This window comes from Entelurus aequoreus, linkage group LG24, assembly GCF_033978785.1.
Source record: "Entelurus aequoreus isolate RoL-2023_Sb linkage group LG24, RoL_Eaeq_v1.1, whole genome shotgun sequence".
In the NCBI taxonomy this organism is placed as follows: domain Eukaryota; kingdom Metazoa; phylum Chordata; class Actinopteri; order Syngnathiformes; family Syngnathidae; genus Entelurus; species Entelurus aequoreus.
Window position 1 is genome coordinate 6,937,238 of NC_084754.1, and position 25,176 is coordinate 6,962,413.

Sequence of the window (25,176 nt, forward strand, 5' to 3'; positions counted from 1 at the left end):
ACCGGATGTTGTGATGAAATATCCATTTCCGCTGGCGACTGCGAATGATGTAGCTCACCCGTAGCTGACAAAAAAATCACATTCAGGTCGCATTGCTTTCAGACTGAGGTCACATTTGAAAAGATCAGATTCCAATCAGATTCAGGACTACCCCCTGATGTGGCCTGAATGTGAAGCCAAAAGATCAGATTTGAAGCACTTTGGAGCGTTTGATTAACATGGACCCTGACTTAAACAAGTTGAAAAACTTATTCGGGTGTTACCATTTAGTGGTAAATTGTATGGAATATGTACTGTACTGTGCAATCTACTAATACAAGTTTAAATCAATCAATCAAAGTGTAAACGGGGCCACTGGCAAGGTTTTTGCAGGTGGCGGCACAGACCCGATTCCACCTGGAAAAACACGAGTGATGATGTTACCACTATTGTTGACAATTATAGTTGTCTGTGACAAATTGTATGTCGAAAGTGCCTCTCGGTTACCTGGAAACCCGGAAGTGCCTCTCGGTTACCTGGAAACCCGGAAGTGCCTCTAGGTTACATGATTGTAACCTAGAGCTAACCAAGCTCCCGATGTAAAACACATCGGGAGCTTGTAAAATAACACTAAACCATGGGATCTAATTAATTTAAGTGCATTCCAGTTATTAACACAACGTAAAATCCATTATTGTTAATCAATCAAAATACCCAGGCAACAATGACAGTTGATGACAGTAACACTTGACTTTATTACTTCCCACCTAAGTAGCATTTTGTTTATATCTAACTTTGTTTATATTCATTATTTTGTGCCGTTATTATAATACTTGATTACTGTTATTTCCAACAACATGGTGTGCACTGCAGTTGATACAGTCAATGCGCTAATAACAAGTGACAGTGTAAAATGTCTGAAAGAAATTCGGTGAAAGCAGTACGAGTCTAGTCAACTTACTTTAAAATGGGTGAACGTCGTAGAAGCTACGAAAAGCGACCAAGGATGATGTAAGCAAACGTTTATTACAGCTGCATGAGCTCAGGTCACTGTATGTTTTTTTTTTTGGTTTCTTCCGTTCAGCAACAAAAGCTTTAAACTATTAAAGTAAGTAAATCAACATTTACGAAAGCTTTCTGTGTAAGTGACTCATTTCACAACGTATATATTTGCGCTTATAGTCTGCTGCGGCTAATATATGGAAAAATATTTTTTCTTTTAAAATATAGTGGGTGTGGCTTATATACTCTACAGCAGTGGTTCGTAACCTTGTTGGAGGTACCGAACCCCACCACTTTCATATGCGCATTCACCGAACCCTTCTTTAGTGAAAAATGTAATGTTTTCTTTTTCAAATTCAAGAAAAAGTAATATGTTTTTTTACTGGTGTACAAAATGAACCGTGCATGAACATCACCTTGTTCAAAGAACAAAACCAACACAGTGCATGAATTCACAACAAATTACACACCTTACACACATTACCATGAATTGACTTAAAGAAGTTGAAAAACTTATTCGGGTGTTACCATTTAGTGGTCAATTGTATGGAATATGTACTGTACTGTGTAAACTGTACTGTTTCATATAATGTATTCTCTTCCTTTGCAATCTACTAGTAAAAGTTTCAATCGATCAATCAAAAAACCTGCAAATCAGATAGAAAATTAGAGGGGACATTATTTGGGGGTATCCATAATACGCCGATAGGGAGAAGTTTTTATTTACACGATAAGTCGGATGTGTCTTTACCTCCGTGGCGGAGGCTCCGCCGAACCCTTGAGGCCGACTCACCGAACCCCTAGGGTTCGCTCGAACCCAGGTTAAGAACCACTGCTCTACTGTCAGGAAAATACGGTATAATGTTTAATAAACAAAACAATTTGGCCAGTCCCATTATGATAGAAATAAAAACTTGGAAACGGTCCGTTAGTTATACTTTATTCACGATTTAAAGACTTAACTGCTATCATGATTAATCATGAGTTTATTATAGGCAAAATGTGATTAATCACAATTGTATATTTACCCACACACTACCATTCATGTGCGTTCTGTTGTAGTGGTCGTGTGGAAACTACAGTATGTCTGCATATTTAATGTTCCGGGCTCCTCATGCTGTCCGGATTAGAGCAATTTTAATTAGTTAAAAACTCATTGATGAAGAAATAAATATTTTTACCTATATTAGCTGCACTGGTCCATAAGCTGACATTTAACAGTATGAAAGATTTTGTAAATATTTATTTAAATATCTAAATTGTTTTCTAAACAATGCCTGAAACGCGGCAGTAAAACAGCTGATCAAACAACACAGAGGTCATGGTCATGGACCCAGTAGCTGCGGAAGCTAGCGCTCCCATCAGCTAAACAGACTCAATAAATAACTCCACGGTGACATTTTGGTGAATTTAGGAATCTGAAACGATACGAAAATAATGCCTTTGTAACTTAATACTAACACAGACACTTGAAAATGTGTTAGCATATTGGCTAATGCTAACGACACTGGCTTCATTACATTAGAATAGCACGTACAAATATGCATGAAAACACTCCTACAGCAATGACACATGGGATGGTTCAGTAAGTATGAATTGTTTTAGTTACAGTATATTGTAAAACCTATAACCGTTGCTTGGTGTGTTGAATGAAGAATCCTTTCGAGCAGAAACGCTATGGACACATATACTTCCGGCATAAAACGTGAAGTAAATTATCAACCCACAGCACCTGCAGTGAGTGAACTCGTCCAAAAGATGGCACCATGGTACAAACATTAACACATTTTCAGTGTCTCTGTTGGCCTAATATAAAATCTATTTGTTGAATACAAAACATTAGGGCTGTTAGCGAAGAAAAATCCATAAATAAGCTGCAGGTTTCAAAGTAGCGCCTTTATAGTCCGTAAAATACAGTAATTGAGGCAACAGAATAAAAATCAAAGCTTTTTCCTAACCGATTAAACAAAAACATATACACTATATTGCCAAAAGTATTTGGCCACCCATCCAAATGATGAGAATCAGGTGTCCTAATCACTTGGCCCGGTGTATAAAATCAAGCACTTAGGCATGTAGACTGTTTCTACAAACATTTGTGAAAGAATGGGCCGCTCTCAGTGATTTCCAGCGTGGAACTGTCATAGGATGCTACCTGTGCAACAAGTCCAGTCGTGGAATTTCCCCGCTCCTAAATATTCCAAAGTCAACTTTATTATAAGAAAATGGGAGAGTTTGGGAACAACAGCAAGTCAGCCACCAAGTGGTAGGCCACGTAAACTGACAGAGGGGTCAGCGGATGCTGAAGCGCATAGTGCAAAGACTTCGGTAAATGGTAAATGGGTTATATTTGTATAGCGCTTTTCTACCTTCAAGGTACTCAAAGCGCTTTGACACTATTTCCACATTCACCCATTCACACACACATTCACACACTGATGGCGGGAGCTGCCATGCAAGGCTATAACCACGACCCATCAGGAGCAAGGGTGAAGTGTCTTGCTCAAGGACACAACGGACATGACGAGGTTGGTAGAAGGTGGGGATTGAACCAGGAACCCTCAGGTTGCTTGCACGGCCACTCTCCCAACCGCGCCACGCCGTCCCCCCGTCACTTTCTGCACAGTCAGTTGCTACAGAGCTCCAAACTTCATGTGACCTTCCAATTAGCCCACGTACAGTACGCAGAGAGCTTCATGGAATGGGTTTCCATGGCCGAGCAACTGCATCTAAGCCATACATCACCAAGTCCAATGCAAAGCGTGGGATGCAGCGGTGTAAAGCACGTCGCCACTGGACTCTAGAGCAGTGGAGACGCCTTCTCTGGACTGATGAATCACACTTTTCCATCTGGCAATCTGATGGACCAATCTGGTTTTGGAGGTTGCCAGGAGAACGCTACATTTCGGACTGCATTGTGCGGAGTGTGAAATTTGGTGGAGGAGGAATTATGGTGTGGGGTTGTTTTTCAGGAGTTGGGCTTGGCCCCTTAGTTCCAGTGAAAGGAACTTTGAATGCTCCAGGATACCAAAACATGTTGGACAATTCCATGGGATGGCACTTCAAGTTCTTATGTGAGTAAAGGCAGGTGGCCAAATATAGTGTATATTTACCCAAAATGTAGGGGAGTATTTACATTCTAACAAAATAAACACTGTTTTAAAGGAAGACCCTGTGGAGGCACTATCAGACAAAACAGAACAGCTTAGGTGCATTCAACGATCTGTATTGATGGATGGAACAGTTCTTTATTTTTACCTTTGGACTTTTAGTAGCTTGCTGCACTATAAGTAATATGAATCCGTTATCCGGGGCGCCGCAAATAGATCTGGCACTACCTGTTTTGGTGTCGGTATGCATCATAACTGCTGTGATTTCCCACGTGGTGCACCAGAGGAAATGTTTCTTGCGTCATGCATTTACTAAGTTATCAAATACATGGTCTTAAAGGGCTCGCACCTGGGGATAAGTTGATTGGCAACACTAAATTGGCCCTAGTGTGTGAGTGTGAATGTTGTCTGTCTATCTGTGTTGGCCCTGTGATGAGGTGGCGACTTGTCCAGGGTGTACCCCGCCTTCCGCCCGATTGTAGCTAAAATAGGCTCCAGCACCACGGTCGGAATACGCGGTAGAAAATGGATGGATGGAATTTAAAACACTTCCTTGTAGTCTACGAACATGCATTGGTGCTTCTTTAATTACAATGTTGCATACATTTTGTTTTTCTTGAAGCCTCTTTCAAAATATGCCGTTTTTTTGGGTTTTATTTACTTTCCGAAGCCTTCCTCCAGGCCAGGACTCCCTCGACTGCGTCTCCACCCCGTCATCCATGTTGCAGTTTTTAGTGCTTCCATATGGAGTCTGACAGATAAAAGTTAGAACTATACGCTACTTTGTATTAGAAATGGCAACAGCGGAGGATGCATGTGCATGTACGAGCCAGTCTGCCCCTCAACAAGATAGAGTAAAAGAAGAAGCTTATTGACTACAATTGGATAAAAATGGCGGACTCAAGCAAAGCTCTTTGAATAAACTTTCTACCATATATGGAGATGTCCGCTGACGTAATTAAGGCAAAATAAGTCACTAAAGTCTCAAAATTCCAAACCGCTCTTTTGAAGCAAGTTTGGAAGAAGGCAAAATTGTTTTAAAAATATCTCCACCATGCCTCCAAGGTTTCATTTCTTTACAGGACCCCATTAGAAGGCGAAGTGTTCGTCCCAGGAGCAGAAATGCAGACATGCAGTTTACCAGCTCAGTGGCCTTGTGGTTAGTGTCTGTCCTGAGACTGGAAGGTTGTGAGTTTAAACCCCGACTGAGTCATACCAAAGACTACAAAAATGGGACCTATTACCTCCCTGCTTGGCACTCAGCATCAAGGGTTGGAATTGGGGGTTAAATCATCAAAAATGATTCCAGGGCGCGGCCACAGCTGCTGCTCACCCCTCCACTCACCTCCCAGGGGGTGAACATGGGGATGGGTCAAATGCAGAGGGTAATTTCACCACACCTAGCAGTGTTTCCCATAAACTGCCAAGATACCTGTGGCGGTGGGGGCGTGGCTATGGACGTGGTCACCATGACCTCATCGAGTATTTTGCATAATTTACTACAATGATTCTCTAAAAAGGCTCAAAAAATGTATACTTACTAACTAATAATAGTTTTGTTTTAAATGTCCATCCATCCATCCATCCATCCATCCATCCATTTTACAATATAATTACAACACTTTATGTACATATTTATATACAGATTTGAACAATAAGTTATTCACTGACATATATTTATTAATTGTGGTTTTTACAAAAAATATATCTTATAAAATATAAAAGCTAAAATGTCTCTTAAAGCTCTGCCCCTTTAATTAGTGCATACTAAATAATTTAACTTGAGCCTACTACTACAACCATATTATTTACCAGCAACATAAAGTGAAACAGAGGCAGAGGTGTCCTGCCACAGTCAGTAACAAATAAACAGAAAACAGTAGTGGTCAAATACAAATAAGGCAACAAGAGAAGTATCCTACACTTCTCTTTTGTAAAGTAAACCTGAACAGCCTATATGGGCATCTACATCAACTATATGATTTGCCTGAGAAGCTGGACAGGACAAAAAAAAAAAAAAAATAAAAAAAAAAAAATTTTTAAATTTGTGGCGGATCTTTCGTGGCGGGCCACCACAAATAAATGAATGTGTGGGAAACACTGCCTAGTGTGTGTGTGTGTGACTATCAGTGGTACTTTAACTTAAATGAGCTCGGAGACACGGTTTGGTTGTTTGGTGACCGTTTGCTTTTCCAATAAAATATGTAAATTGCAAAGTGCGGTCCGGGTGCCATTTTTTTTTAGCAAAACAGACAATAAACATGGAAAAACATAGCATTGTGGCATGTAATGAGAAAAAGCTCAAATATAATACTAATTATAATAACAGCACAAATAGCTGTTTTTAAATATTCCCCTAACGTTAGTCTTTTAAAAAATGACATGCACATGCAATGACGTCATCTTGGCGGGGTTGGGGGTGGCGGGGGTTTGGTGGTAGCGGGGGTGTATATTGTAGCGTCCCGGAAGAGTTAGTGATGCAAGGGGTTCTGGGAATTTGTTCTGTTGTGTTTATGTTGTGTTACGGTGCGGATGTTCTCCCGAAATGTGTTTGTCATTCTTGTTTGGTGTGGGTTCACAGTGTGGCACATACTTGTAACAGTGTTAAAGTTGTTTATACGTCCACCCTCAGTGTGAACTGTATGGCTGTTGATCAAGTATGCCTGCATTCACTTACAGTATGTGTGTGTATGGAGGAAAAGCGGACGTGACGACAGGTTGTAGAGGACTTTAAGGCACGCCCCCAATATTGTTGAAATCGGGAGAAATTTGGGAGAATGGTTGCCCCGGGAGATTTTCGGGAGGGGCACTGAAATTCGGGAGTCTCCCGGGAAAATCGGGAGTGTTGGCAAGTATGCTCTGAACCCCCAACCCACTATCTGCCCCTCACCCTGTCAGCTAAGGAAAATTGTTGGCTGTTGGACGAATGTAATTGAGGACCCCTTTCTCAGCTTATGTTAAAAATGTAGGCAGCACAAATTACAAGATGTTATCTGCCTACTTTTTGTGGGAATTTAGAATCGGTTTGAGGTGAAATACAACTGCAAGTGAAACCTACTGTGTCAGCCTTTTTGCGTGGCGGAGGAACTTAAATCTGTGTTAGTTTGTGGAGAAAATGATGGCCATTGTTCAGGCACTTTGCACTCTTGCTGCCTTTTAATTAGTGCCTGAGTTTACTACCTCCACAAAACTATTGCTGATTTAGTCATTAATTTGTACAACAACCTCTGTCAAGTCAGCAACAGAAACACATTTACTACTTGCCAACATCACATCTGTGTGTTTGGAATTTACATCGCCTGTTTTATTGTGCCGTCACATTTATGAAATCATGCTTTGAGTTATGGCGCTGCACACGACACCAAGTTAATTATTCTCAAAGAAGGCAACGTCAGTGCACTGATGACTTTGGCAGTAAACAACAGCTCCTTATTCTGTAAACAAGTCAAAGAGACGACTGTCGGGACGTCTGCTGTAACTTGCAAGAGTGCGTGTGAACTAAGGAAAGCAGACCTCTGGCCAGCGAGAGAGGAAGGATGAGAGCGACTGTGGCAGAAGTTAAGCACGGGCATGAATGTGTGCATACTCGCGCCAATGTCATTTGTCCCTCGAAATCCCAATCATGTTTCCTAATGACAATACTTCATGACACACACCGCAGGCATTTGTACAACAACACACAACTCTACTTGATGACTTGTTGGTGCAAAATATGATTAACACATATTAAATGGCTACTGAAAGCCACTACTAGCGACCACGCAGTCTGATAGTTTATATATCAATGATGAAATCTTAACATTGCAACACATGCCAATACGGCCGGGTTAGTTTACTAAAGTGCAATTTTAAATTTCCCGCAAAATATCTGCTGAAAACGTCTTGGTATGATGACGCCGCGGATGTGACGTCACGAGTTAGACAGGACATTTTAGTCCAGCGCCGCGGCCAGCTTAAAGTCGTCAGTTTTCATCGCAAAATTCCACATGATTCTGGACATCTGTGTTGGTGAATCTGTTGCAATTGGTTCATTGCATTATGGAGAAAGAAGCTGAGCAAGCAAAGAAGGAAGTTGTCGGTGCGAAGCGGAGTATTTTGCGAGGGAAGTCAGCCAACACAACACAGCTGGTGTTTCATTGTTTACATTCCCGAAAGATGCGGTCAAGATCGAAGAACTCGGACAACAGAGACTCTTACCAGGAGGACTTTGACTTCGATACACAGACGCCTGTAGAGAACTGGGACAACACAGACTCTTACCAGGATTACTGTGATTTGGATACACAGACGCAGACGTGGTACCGTGAGTACGCAGCTGCGCTTCCAAACATTTGATCGGTTGCCCGTACGTGCGTGTCACGTACGTAACTTTGGGTAAATATATAAGCTTTATGAACCTTGGGTTAGGTGAACGGTCCTTTGGGCTGAGTGATTGTGTGTGTTGTGCAGGTGTTTGAATTGTATTGGCGGGTTATATGGACGGGAGCTAGGAGCTAGCATAACAAACACGCAGGTGTTTGTTATGCGGGATTAATTTGTGGCATATTAAATATAAGCCTGGTTGTGTTGTGGCTAATAGAGTATATATATGTCTTGTGTTTATTTACTGTTGTAGTCATTCCCAGCTGAATATCAGGTCTCACCCGCCTCTCACAGCATCTTCCCTATCTGAATCGCATCCACTCCCCACTAGTCCTTCACGTGTACTATCCTCATCCACAAATCTTTCATCCTCGCTCAAATTAATGGGGAAGTCGTCGCTTTCTCGGTCCGAATCGCTCTCACTTCTGGCCGCCATCACTGTAAACAATAGGGAACTTTGCGGAAATGTTCAACTGACTACGTCACGCTACTTCCGGTAGGGGCAAGGCTTTTTTTTGTCAGATACCAAAAGTTGCCATCTTTATCGTCGTCGTTCTCTACTAAATCCTTTCAGCAAAAATATGGCAATATCGCGAAATGATCAAGTATGACACATAGAATAGATCTGCTATCCCCGTTTAAATAAAAAAAAATCATTTCAGTAGGCCTTTAAAGAAACAGTTTTAGGGTAACTTGATTGATTGCAATTGGACTGTTAAGGTTTTTCTATCCTTGGGATTTCACCAAGTGCTTTTGCATTGCGTTATGGCTGTGCTCCATAAACCAGGGATCCTAGACGTCCGCTATTTAGCGGAATTCCGCTGTTGTTTTAGCCAAAGTGCTATTTTTATAGATTTCCGTATAAAACCGCTAACTTGGCAGCTTTCCTATGCACCATGCTTAGCTGGCTGCTTAGACCTAACCACGCTAGCAGGCCGAGTACAGCCTGCGATGATAGCCTGCACTAACTAATTTGTGGCCCTGTAAGCTTTTCAACCCGGCCCACTGGACGTCGCCAAACTATTTTTTAAGCCTTTACCATCAAAACTGGAGCCACCAATACGATAGGCGGGGTTTAATTACAGCAGCCAGCCTGAGAGCACTTATGTACAACAAACTTCTGTTCTGCAGAAAAGTGACTTGGTTTATTATTATATGGATCTTTAGGTATTTTTTTGTCCTTTGCGTTAATGTTTCGCCGTGTTTGTTGCATATTTGTGGCATTTTGCTTTTTTTGTAAAAAGATCAATCTCGAGACGGTCGTCTGGGAAGTAAAGAGGAAAGAAGTTCTATTGTTGTTAGTTCATAGTTGATATTGCAAATCCCATACTGTATTTTTCGGAGTATAAGTCGCTCCGGAGTATAAGTCGCACCGGCCAAAAATGCATAATAAAGAAGGAAAAAAACATATATAAGTCGCACTGGAGTATAAGTCGCATTTTTTGGGGAATTTTTTTGATAAAACCCAACACCAAGAATAGACATTTGAAAGGCAATTTGAAATAAATAAAGAATAGTGAACAATAGGCTGAATAAGTGTACGTTATATGAGGCATAAATAACCAACTGAGAACGTGCCTGATATGTTAACGTAACATATTATGGTAAGAGTCATTCAAATAACTATAACATATAAAACATGCTATACGTTTACCAAACAATCCGTCACTCCTAATCGCTAAATTCCATGAAATCTTATACGTCTAGTCTCTTACGTGAATGAGCTAAATAATATTATTTGATATTTTACGGTAACGTGTTAATAATTTCACACATAAGTCGCTCCTGAGTATAAGTCGCACCCCCGGCCAAACTATGAAAAAAAACTGCGACTTATAGTCCAAAAAATACGGTATTTATGTAAGTTTTTTTATTTAGCGAAAAGGCTGTAGAATTCCATTTAGTTTTTTGAGGTGGTCTGTCATAATACATTTAGCATTCTATCAGTCATATGTGTTTCTATTGTGTTGAGCTTTTAACCTTTTCTACGGCATTTTAGAAATTTCTTGAACTACCGCTGAGCAACCTACACATGTTTAGTGTTCCTTAAAAAAGGGAACCAAGCATGCACACTGTGTATGCACTTTTATAGCTATTGTGCCAAAAATCATTAAACAGAGACAAACTCGGTGTCATGATAAAAAAAATAAAAAAAATAAGAAAATAAATAAATAAATGTAAAATAAATAAATAAATAAATATATATATATATATATATATATATATATATATATATATATATATATATATATATATATATATATATATAGGTATATATATATTAGTTTACAGCCTTCCAAATGCTTTTTTTTTGTGTACATAATTAGAGCTCTCTAAACAGAAAATAACATGTCAGCTTCACACTGGTTTCACCCAATATAGTAGTCTATAGTCATTGCTAGGGCGGTCACGTGACCTGCAGATAATAAATACTTTACAATTCCATCAAAACCAAATAATTTATTAGATAACAGAAATGTTTCATCTGAATAAACACAGAAAAGTGAACTACCTCTGTATATATATATATATATATATATATATATATATATATATATATATATATATATATATATGCTGTAAAACATTTTGTTGTCATGTTCCTCTCAAAGAGGCTGTACTACAATTTAGTAATGTCATTCTACAATCATTGATATGATGGAGTATGAGTGTTACTTGTATAAAAAATATATGAGATGCTAAAAGCCATTTTTTTAAAGCTGGAGTATGTTTTTAAACTGTCATTTGTTTGTAGGGCTGGAACGATTAACTGAATAAAAAACGACTATACTTTTATTGCAACGATTAATCTGTTAATAATAAACATATCTAAATTTGGACTGCATGGAGTGCCCCTAACTTTAAATCCGTAAACATAGTTTCAGCACGGCCGCTGCAATAGAGCACACATGAAAGCGGTGGTGTCTGTGTGTGCTATGATCTATGTGGCAACGAACAGTGGAGTTTATTTTTTTTTATAAACACACATGTTAAAAGTGTAATTTCAAGATTGATGATATGCATTCAATTAGAAAAGCAGAATTAACTTAATTGGAAGCAGAACATGTGTTGTTTTTGTAAAAAATGTTCACATATACATTGAGACTACAATGTGTTTAATCCAATAATTTCATTAAACAAACAAACTAATCAGTATATTACTTGATGACTAAAATAATTGATAGCTGCAGCCTTCTCGCTCTCTCTCTTTCACTCGCTCTCAGGAATGGACAAAATACCTTTTTTAGAACACGTGTATGTTTTCAAGAGCACAAAATGCAGCGCCACATTTTATCTAAGGCAGCATTCTGTGCAGTGTTTGTGGCTAGGAAACGGAAACAGTCTTTGACTGGAACATGCAAAGTGTCTATTTTGTGTGTTCAAAACTAAATGTGTCCACATGTGGGTTTAGGATGCGCTGTATTAAGTGCGTGCCTTTTGCTGCCTGCAGCAAATTTTCCAATGCCTTGCCGCGCACATTTTATTAATATTATCAAAAATATGTACACTCTACAGAGGGCAGTAAAAAGGCAAATAAGAGTAAAGTAAAAAGTTGAAATGTTGACACTTAAAACTAGGGTTGGGCTTTTTATTTATTTTTTTATTTAGATTTAACAGTAGTTTGTGCACACTTTGAGGCTGGCATAGCTTTTATATATATATATATATATATATATATATATATATATATATATATATATATATATATATATATATATATATATATATATATATATATATATATATATATTAGGGCTGCAACTAACAACTAATTGGATAGTCGATTATTACTTCGATTAATAATCGGATAAAAGAGACAAACTACATTTCTATCCTTTCCAGTATTTTACTGGAAAAAAAACAGCATACTGGCACCATACTTATTTTGATTATTGTTTCTCAGCTGTTTGTAAATGTTGCAGTTTATAAATAAAGGTTGATAAAATAAAAAATAAAAAAATAAAATAAAATTAAAAAAAGTAGCCTCTGCGCATAGCATAGATCCAACGAATTGATGACTAAATTAATCGGCAACTATTTTTATAATCGATTTTAATCGATTTAATTGATTAGTTGTTGCAGCCCTAATATATATATATATATATATATATATATATATATATATATATATATATACTCACATTCGTAATTCAAGGTTCCACTGTATATCGTATTGGAAAATACTTTAATTATTTAGAGCAGTCATGTACATCTTGTATAGCAGGGTAGATCCATTATTCCCTGAAAGGAAGGCAACACATTTTTGTCTAAACAGCTTATAATACAAGTGTGTCGCAAGATAATTGTTTTGCCTTCAGTCAAGGATGGTGGTGGCAGTGTCAGGCTGGGGCTGCATGAGTGCTGTTGGCACTCTGCAGCTGTGGTTCACCTAAGCCATGAAACATGAAAACCAACATGTACTGTGACAATCTGTAGAAGAGCACAATCCGATCCCTTGGTAAACTGTGTTGAAACGTGAAAATGAGCCCAAACCGCCGAGATCAGTGCCTTACAGCAGAAGATGAATGTTACACAGTGGCCATGTTTGCTTTAGACGAGCCGCTGCAGCGGGCTTTGAAAGTGTTTGATATGATGTGCAGGTGAGCCTGCTTTTAAATGTTAATATGGCTGATTTAAATTTAATCGTGGCAGTCAAAATCGTGATTACAATTTGATTAACTGTGCAACTCTACTCTTATCCAATCCAATCACCTTTATTTGTATAGCACAGGGGTCGGCAACCCGCGTCTCTAGAGCCGCATTGCGGCTCTTTAGCGCCGCCCTAGTGGCTCTCTGGAGCTTTTTTAAAAATGTATGAAAAATGGAAAAAGATGAGGGGGAAAAAAAAGTTTTTGTTTTAATATGGTTTGTGTAGGAGGACAAACATGACACAAACCTCCCTAATTGTTATAAAGCACACTGTTTATATTAAACATGCTTCACTGATTCCAGTATTTGGCGAGCGCCGTTTTGTCCTACTAATTTTGGCGGTCCTTGAACTCACCGTAGTTTGTTTACAAGTATAACTTTCTCCGACTTTCTAGGACGTGTTTTATGCCACTTCTTTTTCTGTCTCATTTTGTCCACCAAACTTTTAACGTTGTGCGTGAGTGCACAAAGGTGAGTTTTGTTGATGTTATTGACTTGTGTGGAGTGCTAATCAGACATATTTGGTCACTGCATGACTGCAAGCTAATCGATGCTAACATGCTATTTAGGCTAGCTATATGTACACATTGCATCATTGTGCCTCATTTGTAGCTATATTTGAGCTCATTTAGTTTCCTTTAAGTCCTCTTAATTCAATTTATATCTCATGACACACTATCTGTATGTAATATGGCTTTTAATTTGTTGCGGCTCCAGACAGATTTGTTTTTGTATTTTTGGTCCAATATGGCTCTTTCAACATTTTAGGTTGCCGACCCCTGGTATAGCACATTTAAACAAAAATGTTTCCAAAGTGCTGCACAACAATATTCAAATATTAACCTTAGCTCCACCAATGACTGGAAAAAAACAAACAATAAAATTAATAAATATGAAAGCAATATAAAAATAAATATGATTAAAAACGATTTTAAAGGGTAAAACCAATTAAAACAATAAATAGAAATCAAAATGTAAAAACACAGAGGTCCATACAACTCATGTAGTGTTAAAAGCAAGAGAATAAAAGTGGGTCTTAAGACGAGACTTAAAACACTCCACTGTGGGAGCAGTTGGAACATGGAGGAGCAGAGTGTTCCAGACCTTAGGGCAGACCACAGAGAAGGCCCTGTCTCCCCTGGTTTTAAGTCTCGTCTTGGGCACCACGAGCTGGAGCTGGCTTAGTGTAATGTCACTTTGTCACATACATTTTACAGACATTTTTGTTTTTACACGTTTTTTGTGTCAACTCGTCAGTCTCAAAAAGCAAGTGAAAGTCGTGCTGACACAAAATGAATTGACAATGTTGTGTTTTCATGCAATTTAGAATTAAAAACATGTTTATCATGAAAACTACACAGGGATTTTTTTTGTTTTTGTTTAATTGTCAATCTCTTTCCCCGAGGTGGAGTCGTTTTTTTTTTTTTAATTGCCTCATGTGCATCTGTGCTGTGGACACCCCGTGTGCTGCAGTGTGCTCTAATTAGCCTGATGCTGCCATGTGTGGAGAATGACTTTGTGACGGCATTCCTTCAGGCAGGAGGCCATCTGTAAGAACCATCAGCAACAGTCAGTAATGATAGCAATCCACTCCCTGGTAGGCTGTGGCAGTAAAAGCCAGGCCTGACATAATATAATCCCACACAGTCCTAATGTGAAGAACATACAGCATATTGAATTGTGCATTGATAATACGTTCAACTTTTGGCTTCACAGGTATCGGTCCAGTCCTCGGCCTCCTCTTCGTCCCTCTAATTGGCTCCGCCAGTGACCACTGCAACAGCAGTTATGGCAGAAGGCGACCTTTCATCTGGCTGCTCTCTCTGGGAGTCCTCTTGGCACTTTTTATCATTCCCTATGCAGACGTCCTGGCTGCACACTTTGCCTGGGGCGGACACACCTTACAGGTAGGTAACTTTGAAGATCCTGATAATGGTGCATTTATCCGCAAGGAAATATTTTGGTACGGTACAGAGACAAGGTTTATTGAAGTTGCTCAAAAAGGTTCATTATGTCTTCTTATTTATATACGTTTTCAAATTTTCTTGTAATCAGACCATATTTCCGTTATATTAGATGGAATCTTTACCTGACATTACAAAAAAGAATTGAAAAAGTACCCTACCGTTCAAAAGTTTGGGGTCACCCAAACAATTTTGTGGAATAGCCTTCATTTCTAAGAACCAGAATAGACTGTCGAGTTTCAGATGAAAGTTCTCTTTTTCTGGCCATTTTGAGCGTTTAATTGACCCCACAAATGTGATGCTCCAGAAAGTCAATCTGCTCAAAGGAAGGTCAGTTTTGTAGCTTCTGTAACGAGCTAAACTGTTTTCAGATGTGTGAACATGATTGCACAAGGGTTTTCTAATCATCAATTAGCCTTCTGAGCCAATGAGCAAACACATTGTACCATTAGAACACTGGAGTGATAGTTGCTGGAAATGGGCCTCTATACACCTATGTAGATATTGCACCAAAAACCAGACATTTGCAGCTAGAATAGTCATTTACCACATTAGCAATGTATAGAGTGTATTTCTTTAAAGTTAAGACTAGTTTAAAGTTATCTTCATTGAAAAGTACAGTGCTTTTCCTTCAAAAATAAGGACATTTCAATGTGACCCCAAACTTTTGAACGGTAGTGTATATTAAAAAAACATACCCTTTTTTTTAAGCTGTTTGAATGTCTAATGTAAAAGCACCGAAAATGTGTGTACTTAAACATGGTAAAACATTAATACCTACAGAAAAACAGTTTTGAGTTATCGTATACCTTTTTATAATTTGTACTCGTAAGATGTGCAGATACCTTTTCAAATGTTACGTTTGTAATGTTTCTTTTTTCGGTATGTAAGGATATGAATGATAAACCACGGTAAAATTCGTAAAACTGTGTTTGATAAACACACTTTGATGAAAGGCTTTACAAATTAAAATTGAAGAAGATAACCAGATCTAAACACATAATACACACACATATCGGTAATAGGGAAATAGTAAAAAACAATATATAATGTTTCTTCTGTCATGAAAGTAGATTTTGTTTTTTGAATGAAACTTAGTTTAAAGAATTCAGTGTGTGCGTACAAACTTTCAACAATACAGTGATAACCGTGAAAGTTTTCGTTAACGTTAAATCCTTAATACTTCCTAACAGATCTGATCTACTGGAGACATGAGATGTGTTCTGAATGTTATTGTTAAAAACCAAAAAAAATGTTCACATTTATGTCGCATTAAAATTAATTGTGCACTATTCCTGTTTGTACTCTACTTAAAATATACAACATTTTAACTATGAAATTATTTGTTTTTGTTTCACCCCAGTAAACACGGATATATCAAAGGTGATTAGGAGCAATATATTGATAATCACAGTATTTTACTGGTTGTGGCAACCTTGTCCACCCTTGCACTTTGTATGCAACAGCAAACTGTCCATCTATGTCTGTTCGCAGATTTTCTCAATGGATGGTTTTTACATACACTACCGTTCAAAAGTTTGGGGTCACCCAAACAATTTTGTGGAATAGCCTTCATTTCTAAGAACAAGAATAGACTGTCGCGTTTCAGATGAAAGTTCTCTTTTTCTGGCCATTTTGAGCGTTTAATTGACCCCAATGTGATGCTCCAGAAACTCAACCTGCTCAAAGGAAGGTCAGTTTTGTAGCTTCTGTAACGAGCTAAACTGTTTTCAGATGTGTGAACATGATTGCACAAGGGTTTTCTAATCATCAATTAGCCTTCTGAGCCAATGAGCAAACACATTGTACCATTAGAACACTGGAGTGATAGTTGCTGGAAATGGGCCTCTATACACCTATGTAGATATTGCACCAAAAACCAGACATTTGCAGCTAGAATAGTCATTTACCACATTAGCAATGTATAGAGTGTATTTCTTTAAAGTTAAGACTAGTTTAAAGTTATCTTCATTGAAAAGTACAGTGCTTTTCCTTCAAAAATACGGACATTTTAATGTGACCCCAAACTTTTGAACGGTAGTCTATACATCACTTTTTGGGCTGGTTCCCTACTATTTGTGTTCTTATATGTGTAGTGATTCCAGTCGCTACAGCTTTAGGTCAAAGGACTTCCTTAGCATGTTAGTTCCTAGATCCAACACAAATATTGAGGAAAAAGCCTTCACATATGCTGCTCCCTGGAATAACTTGCAGAAGGATCTGAGGTTACCTGAACTGATTTATTACTTTGAGGGAATTTCAGTCCATTTTAAAGGATCGAGAAACCAGTTCAATTGGACATTGTACTTGTTTTTAAATTGCTTTTACTGAAACATTGTATTTTTCTTGACCTACCGTGTAAGTAATTCATATTTTTAACTTAGGTGTGTGACTGCTGCCAGTGTTTCCCATAAACTGCCAAGATACCTGTGGCGGTGGGGGCGTGGCTATGGGCGTGGCTATGCTCACCATGACATCATTGAGTAATTTGCATAATGTACTACAATGATATGATTTTCTCTAAAAAGGCTCAAAAAATGTATACTTACTAATTAATAATAACAGTTTTGTTTTAAACGTCCATCCATCCATCCATTTTACAATATAATTACAACACTTTATGTACATATTTATATACAGATTTGAACAATAAGTTATTCACTGAAATATATGTATTAATTGTGGTTCTTACAAAAAATATATCTTATAAAATATAAAAGCTAAAATGTCTCTTAAAGCTCTGCCCCTTTAATTAATGCATACTAAATAATTAAATTTTAGCCTACTACTACAACCATATTATTTACCAGCAACATAAAGTGAAACAGAGTCAGAGGTGTCCTGCCACAGTCAGTAACAAATAAACAGAAAACAGTAGTGGTCAAATACAAATAAGGCAACAAGAGAAGTATCCTAAACTTCTCTTTTGTAAAGTAAATCTGAACAGCCTATATGGGCATCTACATCAACTATATGATTTGCCTGAGAAGCTGGACAGGACAAAAAAAATAAAAAATTAAAACATTTTTTTTTATTTGTGGTGGACGTAATTCTTTCGTGACGGGCCGCCACAAATAAATGAATGTGTGGGAAACACTGGCTGCTGTTTTTGTTGTCATACAGTTTGTATTTCTGTAACTTTGTTTTGCTGCCCTCTTGGCCAGATTTTAATCTCAATTAGTTTTTACCTGGTTAAATAAAGGATAATGGTAATGATTGATTATCGTCATATTGAGATATTATCGTGATCACGAGCCATTTATTGCATATTGTATTATAATATAAGGTACCCAGGTATACCTATCATGTTGGTTAAGTCACAAATTCTATGTTTAGGGTTGAAACTGATTCCTGATTTGAAGCAGATATTTTGCAACTTGCTCAAAGTTACATTTTACAGACCAAAAAAATATATTGGGAACATCACTGCCTGTAAATTCACAATTTCTAATTACAATGCAGGATAATTGTTCGTCTCCCCGAGTAGAAAGTCTGGCGTTCAGGCTGTCACTCACAGTCACGGCTGTCTTGTACACATTTACCAGAGCAAGTGCACTCACACTAAAGCAGTCCCAGAGAAGCCATCGAACAATTTGCAGTCATGTTGTCGTGATAGAATATACATTTAGTGGTAGCTGACAACAAACATAACTAATGTGTTATGTGGGCATAGTTCTCGTGTTCAAAGCCAGAAGAAGGCGTGATATAATGCTAACAACACATTTCGCCATCTAGGCAGCTGCGTAAAAAGTTGCAAAGGTTTAACTGCCAAGTTGCTATGGAACTGTAACGAGACCATTTTTGGTCTGCTTGATTGAATTGACCAATGTGTAATGTACGAATTGTACTGTTTGAAAGCAGCTTTGTTAGCATGAAAGACCCCACAAACACCTTCAAACTTACATTATTTCTTTGATTTTAGGTTGCTTTCCTTATCCTTGGAGTGGGTCTTCTGGACTTTTGTGGACAAGTATGCTTCACACCATTGGAGGCACTGTTGTCAGACCTCTATCGAGACGGGGAAGACTGCAACCTAGCCTTTGCAATGTTCTCCTTCATGGTCAGCCTGGGAGGCTGCGTGGGATACTTGCTTCCTGCGATAGACTGGAGCCATAGCCTGCTCGCCGTTTACCTCGGAGGCCAGGCCCAGTGCCTCTTCTTTCTCCTCATCTTCATCTTCATCTCCAGTGTTCTCATCACTATGAAAGTGTCCGACTCTGCTGAACCCTACCGCGCAATCAGCCGCTCCGCAACCGCCGAGTCTCTGCTGGATTCAGGCGGCGCTACAATGGAATCTGACCAGTGTGGCGTCTCTCGCTCCTGCTGCTACCTGTTGAAGTGCAAGCTGAGGCTGCTGAAGACCGGACCGCTGCTGTGTTTGCTAAGAACATGCGGTTCCATGGCTCCCGCCATCTACAGAAGCTACTGCCATGTCCCCAGGGTGATGTGGCAGCTGTGTGTGGCTCACCTCTGCAACTGCATGGCCGTCATGTCCTTCATGCTCTTCTTCACAGTCTTTGTAGGGGAAGGTGTGTACAGTGGTGTGCCAAACGCTGAACCAGGAAGTGTGCCCAAACAAAGATATGATGAAGGTGAGTCTGCTTTCTTTCTTTCAAAAACGTACATGATTAGTAAAGACTTACGGACACTTACCGTATTTTTCGGACTATAAGTCACAGTTTTTTTTCATAGTTAGTGCGACTTATACTCAGGAGCGACTTATGTGTGAAATTATTAACACATTACCGTAAAATATGAAATAATATTATTTAGCTCATTCACGTAAGAGACTAGACGTATAAGATTTCATGGGATTTAGCGATTAGGGGTGACATATTTTTTGTTTGGTAAACATATAGCACAGGGGTGGGCAATTAATTTTCACCGGGGGCCGCATAAGCAACCCAAGCACTGCTGGAGGGCCACACAACAATATTTCAATTAAATTTTGCTCAATATTATTTTTGATATACCGTAAGATAAATAATAATAATAATTAATAATAATTGAATTTAACCTAACTTAACTTTATACAAAAGCAGATTGCTTTTGATGGTCACTTTATCCTGCATTATCCAACATTTTTCCTCGTCAGATTTGGACAACCATCTGTTGTTAAAAATAGTTTTTAATCATATTTATTTTATATTGTTTTTTATATTGGTTTTATATGTAATTGTTTTTTCTTTTCATTCAGTCATTGGGGGAGCTAAGGATAATATTTGAATATTGTTTGTAATATTGTTGTGCAGCACTTTGGAAACATTTTGTTGTTTAAATGTGCTATATAAATAAAGTGGATTGGATTGTCACACCTGCCAGCTTGTCCCATTTCAGTCCTAACATGTCCAAACACGCATTTACCTATGTGAACAAGTCATTACCTGTGGTTGTCTCTTTAATTGACTGCATGGCTGCCAGCTACTCCGTGATTTGAAAGTCTGCAGTTATCCCACGTAAGAAGAAGAGCAGCTGGGCGGTGTCACGTACATCGCAGCTCTCATCCAAAGTTAGCGAAAAACAGTCCATGTCTCCGGGCATTATCAGCGCAACAAAGTCCAATAAGCACTCCTTAATAAACTCTCCGTCAGAAAACGCCTTACTTTTTCTGGCGCTTTTGTGAGAAATGACGAAACTTGTCCTGATGGCTGCATCTCTGGGGGTGTGAAATATGGCAAAAAGTCCTTGTTGGCTTTGCAGTTTTACCATCAACGCATCGGCCTCCCTTGCGCGTGCTTCATCAGACACATTCCGGTATTTTCCCTCGTGCTTCGTCGTGTAGTGGCGATTAAAATGATATCCTTTAAACACAGCAAGCTGTGTACCACAAATTTACCTTTAATTTATGTAAAGAAATACTTGGCAGTCCATGTCTTGTTGGAAACACGCCATTCCTCATCAACTTTTCTTTTTTTAGCGTCTCATCACTTGTCTCTATGCAATTCACTCACAGATTCCCCCCGGACATACGGCCACATTTCAAAATAAAAGCAGCACAGTTGTATTGCGCGCACGACATAGATGTTTTTTAAACTTTATTTTGTAATTTGTGATTGCGCCGTTCAATTCACTCACAATCGCACATACGTCCACACGGAAGTAATACAAATAACGCTTTTCAAAACAAAAGCAGCACCGTTGTATTGCACACTCGACATAGATACTTTTTTAAATGTATTTTGTAATGTGTGTATACACTGTATACTGTGTGTATATATATATATATATATATATATATATATATATATATATATATATATATATATATATATATATATATATATATATATATATATATATATATATATATATATATATATATATATATATATATATATATATATATATATATATATATAAATTTGCTTTAAAAAAATTACTTTTTCACATTGTCATTATGTGATATTGTATGTAGAATTTTGAGAACAGACATACTTCTATTCCATTTTGGAATAAGAGTTTAACACAGGGGTCACCAACGCGGTGCCCGCGGGCACCAGGTAGCCCGTAAGGACCAGATGAGTAGCCCGCTGGCCTGTTCTAAAAATAGCTCAAATAGCAGCACTTACCAGTGAGCTGCCTCTATTTTTTAAATTGTATTTATTTACTAGCAAGCTGGTCTCGCTTTGCCCGACATTTTTAATTCTAAGAGAGACAAAACTCAAATAGAATTTGAAAATCCAAGAAAATATTTTAAAGACTTGGTCTTCACTTGTTTAAATAAATTCATTTATTTTTTTACTTTGCTTTTTATAACTTTCAGAAAGACAATTTTAGAGAAAAAATACAACCTTAAAATGATTTTAGGATTTTTAAACACATATACCTTTTGACCTTTTAAATTCCTTCCTCTTCTTTCCTGACAATTTAAATCAATGTTCAAGTAAATTTATTTGTTTTATTGTAAAGAATAATAAATACATTTTAATTTAATTCTTCATTTTAGCTTATGTTTTTCGACGAAGAATATTTGTGAAATATTTCTTCAAACTTATTATGATTAAAATTCAAAAAAATTATTCTGGCAAATCTAGAAAATCTGTAGAATAAAATTTAAATCTTATTTCAAAGTCTTTTGAATTTCTTTTAAAATTTTTGTTCTGGAAAATCTAGAAGAAATAATGATTTGTCTTTGTTAGAAATATAGCTTGGTCCAATTTGTTATATATTCTAACAAAGTGCAGATTGTATTTTAACCTATTTAAAACATGTCATCAAAATTCTAAAATTAATCTTAATCAGGAAAAGTTACTAATGATGTTCTATAAATTCTTTTTTTAATTTTTTCAAAATGATTCAAATTAGCTAGTTTTTCTCTTTTTTTCGGTTGAATTTTGAATTTTAAAGAGTCGAAATTGAAGATAAACTATGTTTCAAAATGTAATTGTAATTTTTTTCGTGTTTTCTCCTCTTTTAAACCGTTCAATTAAGTGTAAATATCATTAATTATTAATAATAACAGAGTTAAAGGTAAATTGAGCAAATTGGCTATTTCTGGCAATTTATTTAAGTGTGTATCAAACTGGTAGCCCTTCGCATTAATCAGTACCCAAGAAGTAGCTCTTGGTTTCAAAAAGGTTGGTGACCCCTGCTTTAACATAACAAAATGGACCACCTGTAGATGTGCAAGCATTTGCTATTTTCAGTTTTAGTTCGACAACCGCTCTCAATTCGAACAGTTCCAATGTTCGTATTGTTTAATATTACTTCTAATTCATCTGTGCATTGCTTTTTGATGCCAGTGTGTTGACACTGAGCTGCTATTGTTTCTGTTTTATATTTATTAATGGTTTCATGGCGGCAGGAATGTTTTTTTTTGTTTGACCTCAGCACAACATAGTGGTTGTAATTCCGAGTATTTAAAGCGTTTACAAGTGCAGATATGAGGAAATGACTGTGGTTGAGTCCCTTCTATCATGTCAAGTGGGCTCAGCAGCTTGACTGTGCTGGAGTAACATGATCTGAATAGTCTTTATGTGCTGAACTTTGCACCAACAACAAATGCCTGAAATAGATAGTATGGATTTGCTTTGGTTACGGTGTGAAACTAATTTGTCATTGCTGGCGGGGCACTAAATGTTGGCCCAATGTGAAGTGTAATGTTTTCTGTGGCTGATTTTATTTCATCAACTTGTTAGTTTTAAGTCAACTTTTTAGCGGATACTAATTGACAAATTAATTTTTTTATGCTTGGTTTTTGTTTCTCTATTAGTCTGTTGGCAGGACCTCATTTGGATGTTGGCATTGGCAGCCAAGTGGGTCAGACTGGTAGGCACATTGCACCAGTAAACACGTGTTTCACCTCCATTAATGCTTGCCAATGATTTAAGTCAGCATGATGTGGGTTACCTAGAAGCTCTTTCAACATCCTCCCTTCCTGGGAGTTAAAGAGAGCACCGCTGCTCGTGAAGAACGACGATACGTGCTTTCATGTTGGTGTTGAAGTGTCTAAGTAGGGCGACAATAAAGTTTGTGATCGACAAATTCATTTGTCGACATCACTCGTGTTTTTCCGGGCAAAAGCTAGTCAACTAGTTACTCGCAACAACATCGCAGATGAAAACATGTTAAATGTGAAACATTTCACCCTAATCTTGTTAGAATACCGTGCTCATTTTGCAAAGCGGACCTTGTTTCTCATGACATCACATCGGTAACAAGGAAACATTTAAAGGAGGATGACCTTTTGTTTATTTTTGGTTTAAGCATTAAGACACATTTTTACCTGCACACTGCCTCCCGCTGTTTCCGACATCTACAAAGCAATTAGCTACCTGCTGATATGAAAGTGTATAACATAGTTATATACTCTGCCCGGCTGGAGACAGCACCGACACTCAACAACAACACATCATTTGCAGACTATAATTACTGGTTTGCAAAAAAATATATTTAACCCGAATAGGTGAAATTACAAACCCCGTTTCCATATGAGTTGGGAAATTGTGTTAGATGTAAATATAAACGGAATACAATTATTTGCAAATCCTTTTCAACCCATATTCAGTTGAATGCACTACAAAGACAACATATTTGATGTTCAAACTCAAAAACTTTATTTTTTTTTTGCAAATAATAATTAACTTAGAATTTCATGGCTGCAACACGTGCCAAAGTAGTTGGGAAAGGGCATGTTCACCACTGTGTTACATGGCCTTTCCTTTTAACAACACTCAGTAAACGTTTGGGAACTGAGGAGACACATTTTTGAAGCTTCCCAGGTGGAATTCTTTCCCATTCTTGCTTGATGTACAGCTTAAGTTGTTCAACAGTCCGGGGGTCTCCCTTCTGCTATTTTAGGCTTCATAATGCGCCACACATTTTCAATGGGAGACAGATCTGGACTACAGGCAGGCCAGTCTAGTACCCGCACTCTTTTACTATGAAGCCATGTTGATGTAACACGTGGCTTGGCATTGTCTTGCTGAAATAAGCAGGGGCGTCCATGGTAACGTTGCTTGGATGGCAACATATGTTGCTCCAAAACCTGTATGTACCTTTCAGCATTAATGGTGCCTTCACAGATGTGTAAGTTACCCATGTCTTGGGCACTAATACACCCCCATACCATCACAGATGCTGGCTTTTACACTTTGCGCCTATAACAATCCGGATGGTTCTTTTCCTCTTTGGTCCGGAGGACACAACGTCCACAGTTTCCAAAAACAATTTGAAATGTGGACTCGTCAGACCACAGAACAATTTTCCACTTTGTATCAGTCCATCTTAGATGAGCTCAGGCCCAGCGAAGCCGACGGTGTTTCTGGGTGTTGTTGATAAACGGTTTTTGCCCTGCATGGGAGAGTTTTAACTTGCACTTACAGATGTAGCGACCAACTGTAGTTACTGACAGTGGGTTTCTGAAGTGTTCCTGAGCCCATGTGGTGATATCCTTTACACACTGATGTCGCTTGTTGATGCGGTACAGCCTGAGGGATGGAAGGTCACGAGCTTAGCCGCTTACGTGCAGTGATTTCTCCAGATTCTCTGAACCCTTTGATGATATTACGGAGCGTAGATGGTGAAATCCCTAAATTCCTTGCAATAGCTCGTTGAGAAATGTTGTTCTTAAACTGTTCAACAATTTGCTCACGCATTTGCTGACAAAG

At 38.1% G+C, this 25,176-nt stretch overlaps 1 protein-coding gene across 2 annotated transcripts in view; it reads left to right on the forward strand.

Annotated features, from left to right (window-relative positions):
• slc45a3 (solute carrier family 45 member 3) overlaps positions 1–25,176 on the forward strand; it is an 88,490-nt gene that overhangs the window by 58,384 nt on the left and 4,930 nt on the right. For both annotated transcript variants that reach the window (XR_009824304.1, XM_062035420.1), the window contains exons 3-4: positions 14,820–15,010; positions 18,990–19,659. Coding sequence is in view for 1 of the 2 variants with exons in the window: in XM_062035420.1 (XP_061891404.1) it covers positions 14,820–15,010; positions 18,990–19,659 (861 nt within the window). In the remaining variant the exon portion in view is untranslated. The remainder of the gene's footprint in view (positions 1–14,819; positions 15,011–18,989; positions 19,660–25,176) is intronic.